Source organism: Haplochromis burtoni, unplaced genomic scaffold (assembly GCF_018398535.1).
Source record: "Haplochromis burtoni strain Fernald_Lab_line unplaced genomic scaffold, NCSU_Asbu1 Contig_332, whole genome shotgun sequence".
NCBI classification, from domain to species: Eukaryota; Metazoa; Chordata; class Actinopteri; order Cichliformes; family Cichlidae; genus Haplochromis; species Haplochromis burtoni.
Genome location: NW_024582693.1, coordinates 511,277 through 520,253, shown reverse-complemented (window position 1 = coordinate 520,253; position 8,977 = coordinate 511,277). Strand labels below are relative to the sequence as shown.

The following is an 8,977-nucleotide window of genomic DNA, read 5'->3' as shown; positions in this document are numbered from 1 at the left end:
TTGAGAAAAAGTAAGAGTTCTTCAAAAATGTACAACATCAAAATGCAACTGTTAAAAGAGGAACTATTTATTACGTTTTTAATGTTATAACAGTTAAAATAGTAAAAACATAATGCAAATATTTACAAACATTAATATTAAGGGACGATATATAACAGAATGAAGTAAAATAATTATAAAATATAAAATAAATATCAATTTATTTGCTGTTTTGCATAGTTGTTTTTTATTGAGGGAACAGGAAACCACGTGGCGTAATCACGCAGAGTGACGTCGCTACGCTGTGGTTGTTGTTATTTAGCAGTTATCCTGCTTAGTGTCCAGCCCAAAGAGAAAGATGTTTTTGAATTAGTTGGTTAAGCTTAACCGGACGGTGGGACTCCTCCAGCTTCAACGCCTGCCGCCCCATGAGGCGTCCGGATAATTCAGCGACATTTAACGGCGTAGAGTCCGCCAGCAGCTAGCTTAGCTCACCGGCTAGCCCCGGCTACTTAGCCGCTTAGCTGGCTCCCCCGGCGGACTTCGGGTTGGTAAATTTATTCAGTTTTTAATTATTTAACGGGTCCACTGTTGTGGTAGCTTTCTGCAGTGAACACCTTACAAATCATTAACTTGTTTTTGAAAATTCGGCGCAAAAATAACCCACCAGCTGTGATAGACGGGGCAAATATATTTATTTCTATAGTTAAAGGAAGATCTGAGGGAGAACTGCCACAAATTCTGGTGATAATATATATAACGGTCATTTACCTTTTTATTTAAACCTGTACGTATAAAACATCAAATGTCTCAGTGTTTGTGAAAACACAGAGTTGTGTTTTGTGGCAGGGAACGATGGTGAGGTTAAAACCCCGAAATTTTCAAATGGACTTTGGTCTGCTCAGCATCGATTTTACAGTAGTTTTATATCGTGTTTACTCGCATATGTTTAAAATTCACTGGCAGGCATAATTTCCGGGATGTTTTTTGATTTGATCTGAACGTTGGTGGTTAGAGTTCCCAGCCCCAGAAGCCCAATATGTGGCCATTCAGAAATGCATGTAAGACCTTTTTTTTTTTTTTTTTTTTTTTTTAAGCAGCTATATTATTCTGAACAGATTAGTTTTGTCTGATTTATTTGAGGGCTCAGACTACAGATTAATACACATAATAACTACGCTTCAAATTTCCTGAAATCCTTTGTGCGTGGTGTAGCAGTCCTTACCCATATTTATAGTAAAAGTTAGTTTTTAATTACTGTAGGATTCTTTAAGTTAATATTGTTTTTTTTTTTTTAAAGCTGCAGGACAGTCATGTGACAAAATTGCTTTAAATCTACTGTTATTTATTAATTTTTTTTTATACACTGAGTTTGATGAAATTCTGCATAACTTGTCCAGTTTTTTAATGGAATTTGGCATAGCGTCCCCTGTACATCCAATTCTCTGGATACAGCAGCTCTATGAGGCGGCTCCTGTACTTTTGCCTGATTGTTTTTTTTTGTATGGTCTGAGGTATTCGTGTCATTGCAGGATGGCATCTTCCTTCAAGATTCCCAAGAAGAAACATCCTCATGGCTCTGACTCCAGTCCCCTAGACATGCAGTCACCTCTGTCCCGCCTCCAGACCTCCACCCCTCGACTAAAGGTGGTATTCCTAAATCTTCCTCGTGTCATCCGTTTGTCCCCGTGAAGTGATATTACATTCCTTTAATCCTCTGATTAACCGTTTAAGGTGGTATTAATGATCTGACAGGTTAATTGTTTGGGATATTTAAAAATGGTGTCTGTAAACTTTCTCATGTTTAGTTGATTAGTCATATGAAATCTACAGTTTTGAGTACTATTGAGGTGGTACTGTCTCCAGTGAAACCTTCGATACTTAAGGTGATTTAGGTTCTTAAGGTCGAATAATTGAAAATTCTGCTTTTAAGGTGACTGATTGGAAGGAGTTGCCCTTATATAGAGTGTGCAGAGTGCATATCAGGATACTTCCACTCCTTCCACTCAGTCACCTTCCCCGCTGAACAGGAGGCAACTCGTGAGACACCACTCCTTTTTTAAGGTGGTACCAGCCCATATTCTTGATGTGTGGTGATGATTTATGTTAAGGCTGTTTTGAGTAAGATTGATTTTACTTAAGGTGATATAAGTTGTTGTTTTAAAGTGTCCGACCCATTCAGTTATTTAAGGAAAGGCTCATTTAAGGTGGTATCTATAAAGTGTTGGACCTTTTTTAAGGTGGTATGTTTGAGTTAATCAAGCGGTTGTGTTTGTTTGTTTTGTGTGCAGTTTTACGGGAATCAGTCTGGCAGAGGTGGAACTGACAGGATGCATTCTGGGAATCCTGTGGGCACTTTGTCAGCCAGACAGAGGTGAGTGCAGCACCCTCTGCAGTCTAAATAGTTTATTACACTTTCCATGAAATGTTAAAAGTAACCAGGTCATTTCCTTGCAGGACACCGTGTAAGCAGCTCTTAGGAAACTTCAAGACACAGCAGGTACTCAAGAGCCCCATCGGGGGCGGAGCTTCAGACGCCAATCAAAGAGCAGCAGGCAGCTGGAGCTGCCAATCACAAGCAGGACAGAGAGAAGTGACCTCAAGCTGTTTGTCAAACAGGTGAGTTTTTCTTTTTGCACTCAATAATTTAACGAGCTGAAGCTGCACCAACATCCGCTTAAAATCATAGACTTCATACCAAAATCTTTTTAAAACTAATTTTATTGTTTGTTTTTTGGGGGGTTTTAATACAAGTTTTAGGCTCCTCTGCATCTCTAATCATAACCTTAATGTTTAGATTTACTAATGTTGACTTATTTGTTTGTACATGTCATTCATTTGAATTGAGAGTTTACAGTTTTTAAAAAATCTTCCGGTATTTAAATTTATAAGCATGATTTATTTTCTACTTAATTTTTTTTAAAAATTGGTAGTATTTTGTCACATTTCAAATATCTTTCATAAATTTAGTTTCACCCACTGTTTTGTTGTTTTAATGACATTTAATGCAGCGGTTTTACAGAGTTTATATTTTAATATGTCCTTTGTGGTGCAATATTTTAATAATATTTTTAGGTTTCTACTTAAATATTTCTTATTTATTTATTTACAACCTAATGTGTTTAGGGAGCATTTCTAAAGATTTTTAGTTATTTTTTTATTAGTTATAATATTACAATAAATATTATTAGAATATTATTAATCATGTCCTTATTATTAGTTGGAAAGTTACTTTTTATTTTCTTTAAAATTTTTGTAGATTTGTTTCATGCTACTTACTATTAAATGTTTCAATATTTCTTTACACGTATTGACAGGCTTTAGATTTTTTTATACTTTAATTCAATGATATTTCATTGGAATTATTTTGTTATTAACTATAATTGTAAAAAAGAAGTTTCTGATATACTTTTAAGTCTTTCATTAGTGATGCAGGCTGCGAGATGATTTAAATAATCTCACTGAGTGTCTCTGTTTTCTCCACCAGATGGCGTCCTAAGAGAGCGTCTGACCGGCTGCTGCAGCCTGAGGTGGCTTTAGAGCACCTGTCTCCACCTCAGAAGAAGAAAGAGCTGTCAGGTTAGCTTTTCACAGGTAGAGAGAGGACTGTCTGAGATTTATTGATCAACGTGATTGATCGTCATTTCTTCTGCAGCTTTGGTCAATAAAAGGATCTCAGTGGACTCTGTGGACTCTCTGGCTGAGTTCAGAGGTGACGAGCATCTTGGGAGTTTGAGTTCTTCTACACTGGGAGACAAAAGGTGGAGGAGAGTTGAGTCTAATGGAGACACTTCTGAGAAGGTAAAGGTCAAAGGTTGCTGCACTTTCACAGTGAAAGTCACAAAAAGTAAAGTCATGAAACTTAAGTGAGGGGAGTTGCAATATTTTCGCAATAAAATCATCAAAGGTTTTTTAGAAAAATAAGGTTTGCAGAGTAGGCAGTATTTTCACAATAAAATTGTTTAGGATTAAACAGGTACACCTGAGATGCAGGAAAAAGTTGCAGAGAATAAAAAAGGTTTTATTGTGAATGTTTTGTAAACTTTAAATTTCCTGTTACAAACTGGATCTTCACCTTCGGTCTGATTGTTTCAGAGCGACACAGGAACTCCTCCCAAATCTCCTTTGAAACAACAGACAAAGAACTCTTCTATCTCCAGATTGAATCAAACTTCACCCTCAGGCCCACAAAGGCCTGAGGGTCACGATAAGACCATCTCCATGGTCTTATCGTCGTCGTCGACGCCAGTAAGGAGGGTGCGACTTGCCTTCACCAGCAACCTGAAGGTCAACGACAGGGAGAAGGAGAGAGAGAGGTGGAGGCAGTTCAAAGAGAAGACTAAGAACAACAGGTCAGCTGTCCTCCACCTTCGACTGAGGACACCCAAACCGAAGCTGAGCCAACCAACTGAGCCGAGTGAGTTTGATTTCCACCAATTATGTGATGGAGTCTAAGTATATGCTCCATGTTTAGTGAGTGAAATTCTAGGATGTAAATTGGCATTAATTGAAAAATCATGTTTATTTTTCAGCCCCACAGCTTGATGCTTATGGGGGAAAAGTGACAATAGTGACATGATTTGAAGGTTCTGATGTCGCTTGTTTGTTTCTTCCTTTAGTCGTGCTGTCCAGTGAGGAGGAGGAGGACTGTGAGGGAAACGGAGACGAAGCAAAGAGGACGTCACATAGCAGCAACCAGGTCGATGAATCTCGTCAGGGAAACTCTGAGAAGGTGCAGGTAGGTAAATGGAACAGAAACAGAGTTTCTTCTTTGGAAACTCAGGTTTGATGCTTTCTTGCAGAACTAATAAAGTAACTTTGTTTTATAACATGTTCGACAACAGCGGCTTCAAAATCACGTGGGCATCTTTAATAGTTATTCATGGTGTTCCTCAGGGCTCTGTTTTTGGTCCTCTGCATTTATTTTATAGCTCAAGGATGATTCAGTCTTTTTTTGTCCAGTCTTGGTTTGATTTTCTTTATTTTGTTTTCTTATCGTTTAGCCCAGGTTTAGAGCATGTTTAAGGTGTGGACTTTCAGGACAGAATAAAATGTTCTATCTATAAAGCTCAGAGAACATTGTTGTTTTAAGGTGTACAAATGCTGGTAAAGGCTGTTAAAATATGACATAAGTGTTGTCTTGTAAGAATGCAGGGCACTGAGGAACAAAGTGATTACCTCTGACTCGTGACATCTGCGATAATTAAACGTCTGTAAGTGAGAAATAAAGGCCGAAGGGTTCATGATAACCTCACCCAGAAGTCAGCCGGGTTGTTCCTCAGATAATCCGAAAAAAGCACAGGGGGGGATCTCGCTGGCGGGACAAGCGGCGGTGGCGGCTGCTGCTGCTGCTGCTGCTTTATGAGAGTCACGTTTAAGAACAGCAGGCTTTCATTTCCACCTGCAGCTGCTCAGAAACAGGACGCTGCTTAATGTGGTGCACTCGTGTGACCCACAAATCCGGCATTTTAAAACCATCATTTCATCCACAACAAGCAGACTGCCTTTCCAAACAATGTGGTTCTGTTTATTAAGTTTAACAGCAGATGATTAAACCAGGATCCACTTTAACCAAAGAGCAGAGTCTGGGCTCTGCACGGGTCCTTAGAGGTGATGTTTATTAAACTCATGAAATTCAAAGGTATTAAAAGGATTTGGAGCGTGCAGCCAGTGCAGATGTGTTTGCATGCAGTCCATCAGAAACCCAGCACAGTGTTGTGACGTGATGATGGTGTTGGTAGAATGCTGAAAAGTGGGCTTGGACAGGAAAGAGAACAACAGCAGGGGTCAACAGGCAAAGGAACCAAAAACAGCCCAACGAGACAGAAGGCTACTGCAAGTGACCATTTTCATTGTTTTATCATTAGTGTGATTTTTTTTTTTTTTTTTTTTTTTTGGTTACTAAAACTGTATTAGACTAGTCAGTTACAGAGTGTTGGAAAGTCCTGCAAGGCTCAGCCAAGAACAGTCACAGTTACACTTGGCATCAAACCATCAGGTTTACTAAAATGTAACATGGCCACCTTTAGGCTCATGAGCAAATAGAAACATTGGAAAGCGTAATGTATGAAGATTGAAAACCAAAATAGGAAGATCCACAGTGAAAATTAAACTAACAGAATCTGCAGTCCCTCCGTGGTTAGATGGACTCCATCATCTTGGACTTCATCTATGTCTCTTTTTCTTTGTCTCCTTTGACTTTGACAAAGACTTTGTCTTTGTCTTACTTAAGACATCTCTTTTTCAGTCTCCTTCTTTTTTCTCTCCTTTGTCCTGTAATCATCTTCTTCGTCTTGTCTGTCGTCTTCTTCACTATTATCTTATTCATTGTTTTCTTTGCAGTTGTCTTCATTGGCTTTTTTGTCTTCTCCTCTGTGGTCTTAAATCCAACCAGACCCTAGTCGATGAGCTGCTAAAGTGAGGGCTACCCACTGCACTCTGCACAGTCAGCAGATTATATTTAATTTGCAACAAGAATTCGATGAATAAAACATTTCCAGGAGACTATGAATGACCAAAGATCCATTACCGGTCCAGATCATCTTCCTCTGTCGACCGCTGCCTTTAGGGAGGCACCACATGTGATAATGCGAGTGTTTGATTTGATAAAGATTTAATAATCTGTAGGAAAAACAGGAAACTTCACAATAATGACTCCGTGTGTGAGGAAGAGTTTGAGCACAGGAGGAAGAATTAATTACAGTTTGTGTAAATAATCAGATGATGGAGTGTAGAATGGTGAATTCCCCTGATTTAAACTGTTCCTGATGCTGCAGATTAATAATCTCAGTGAGAATCAGATACCTGTGTGGTAATCAGTGCCAGCTGCTGCGGTCTCTCCTGTTAAGATGACCCAGTTTAGCTGCGGGGCGTCCGCGAGCTCTCGGTCGCATGTTTGAGGCCGCGGTGAGTCACCTCATTTGTTTGTGGCTCTGCCGGCCTGTAAATGCTCCTCTAAGCAGATCCAGATTGGACCTGAGTGTTTGTTGTTGTTTACAGACTGAACCTGATCCCAGCTGAGAGTCCACCATCTGCTGCACAAACAGTCGCTCGCCCGAGCGTCTGCGGCGCTTTTATTGTTTGCATTATTGTATTTTTACTGCTCTGTGTGTTAGTGGCTTTTTTCCACTCACACACATTGTACCTGTGGGCTCACTCTGTCCCTCTGCGCTGTCTAACAGGCTCCCAAACCAGTTCCTGTGACGCCACCGTCCTTCCTGCAGCTGGAGTTTGCCTCTCTTCACGCCGGCCTCACGGCTGCAGATGCTAACGGGCCGATTATGGTGAGACAGTTTGTCACAGCTTCACATAAACCTGTAAACCATAAACACGGAGACGCTCAGTGTGACGGGACACAGGAGCATCAGTGCTCTGTTATTTGTGATCTGAGGTGTGGCAGCTTTACTGAGTCACTGTTGTGGGGTCTCTCCTGCCCACAGACAGGAGTGTCACTAACAGCATGTTTACAGCTCCTCTTTCCCCTCACATGTTTATTTATGCTGATAGATACATTTTTTTTCTACTCTTAGACCCTCTGCTCTGTTTTCTGACTGTCTGCAAGAACTGCAGGTGTTTTTGTTGGTGGAACAATGAAAATTTCAGATGTTAATTAAAATTAAAGGAAAATATGTGACTTTAGTCACATGATTGTAAATTTACAACTTTTTTCATTGTAAAAATTTCAAAATGTCGTTTATTGCATTTTTGTCATAAATTTGCAACTTTTATCTAAGAGTGTCCAAGTGTTTTCCATCAAATTTACCTGTTTTTTTAATACAATTTTTTTTAATATCTAGATTTCCCATAAATTATGACTAAAATCTCAGAGAACACCTTTGTTTTGTGAATGTACACAATAAAATATTCCTTTTTTTTTTTTTTTAAATTGATATGTTTACATTAACAGCTAAACTTTAGGTATTTTTACTGTGACCCTGTCTCCCAGCTCCAGATGTGCTGAACCCTTTAACATACTGTAATGTTTTGCTGCTGTGAAAATGTGACGTTTTTATATAGAAGGGTCTAAATGAAGGCACATAATGTTACAATAATGAAACACATTTATTGACTCTTTAAAATCGATACCTCACTGATCTACATTCACGTTTTTAATCTAATAATAATAATCCTAGTACATTAAACTGGTCACACTGGAGTCAGCATCACGTGCCCAGCAGGAGCGCTCAGTCATATGATCACATGATCTTTCTCCACAGGCAGTCGTGGTTTTCCCTTGTTTTACCTGTTTGCTGAGGTCAATCTGCGGTGCGTTTGCTGCCAAGCAGTGGCTGTGGGACGTTCCAGTGTTTGTGTCCAGCTTCTGTGTTTTTGGGTTTTAAAAAAAAAAAAAAAAGTTTAACCTTGTTCTTTTTTTTTTTTTCCACATGCTAGTCCAACTTTCTGCTGCTTGCTCTGCACTTTTAATAATCCTACATCTTTTCCAGCATCTTTTATTTTCTTTAGTGTGTGAGGGTGGGATACAAATGCTGAAGCAAAGGTAAAACAAGAGCCAGAGCTCAGATGAGAAATCGCCGAACTCTGAGTTTACGAAGCGGCTTTGTTTGTTTCCCCCAAGGTCGTAAACATTTCAACCTGTAACGAGTGATTAAAGGTTCAGTTAGAGCACTGTTAAAAAGGAGGAGGTCAGGGGGTCAGTGGAGGGTCTGCTTCTGAATGTCGTCTGTTCAGCTCAAGTTAAATAAACTTTTAAAGTCATAAGCAGCATTTCTTTGTTGTCTAACAGTTTAATCTCTTTCTCTGTTTAGATCACTGAAAGCGGGATCATGATCCCCATGAAAGGTAACTTATCCACCCTCTGGTTCATGTTCTCCACCCACTGATTAGACAGAAACATTAACACTGACACATGCAGTCAGTCAGACTCTTTAATAGTTTTCCAAGTGTAATTTTTAGACTTAAACTCACCATTTACTGTTTAAAAATAATTTTAAAAAATTATGTGTGTGTGTGTGTGTATATATGTGTGTGTATATATATA

The 8,977-nt window shown here is 39.2% G+C and overlaps 1 protein-coding gene across 1 annotated transcript in view; it reads left to right on the top strand.

Annotated features, from left to right (window-relative positions):
• Nucleotides 1-237: 237 nt before the first annotated feature.
• The window catches only part of LOC102292322 (sentrin-specific protease 7), a gene marked incomplete in the record, with an annotated part of 44,478 nt that continues 35,738 nt past the window's right edge, over nucleotides 238-8,977 (top strand). The window contains 10 exon segments of the mRNA XM_014340409.2: nucleotides 238-526; nucleotides 1,512-1,626; nucleotides 2,271-2,353; nucleotides 2,437-2,598; nucleotides 3,467-3,558; nucleotides 3,635-3,780; nucleotides 4,075-4,396; nucleotides 4,599-4,717; nucleotides 7,161-7,262; nucleotides 8,745-8,778. Of these exon segments, the coding sequence (XP_014195895.1) occupies nucleotides 1,513-1,626; nucleotides 2,271-2,353; nucleotides 2,437-2,598; nucleotides 3,467-3,558; nucleotides 3,635-3,780; nucleotides 4,075-4,396; nucleotides 4,599-4,717; nucleotides 7,161-7,262; nucleotides 8,745-8,778 (1,174 nt within the window).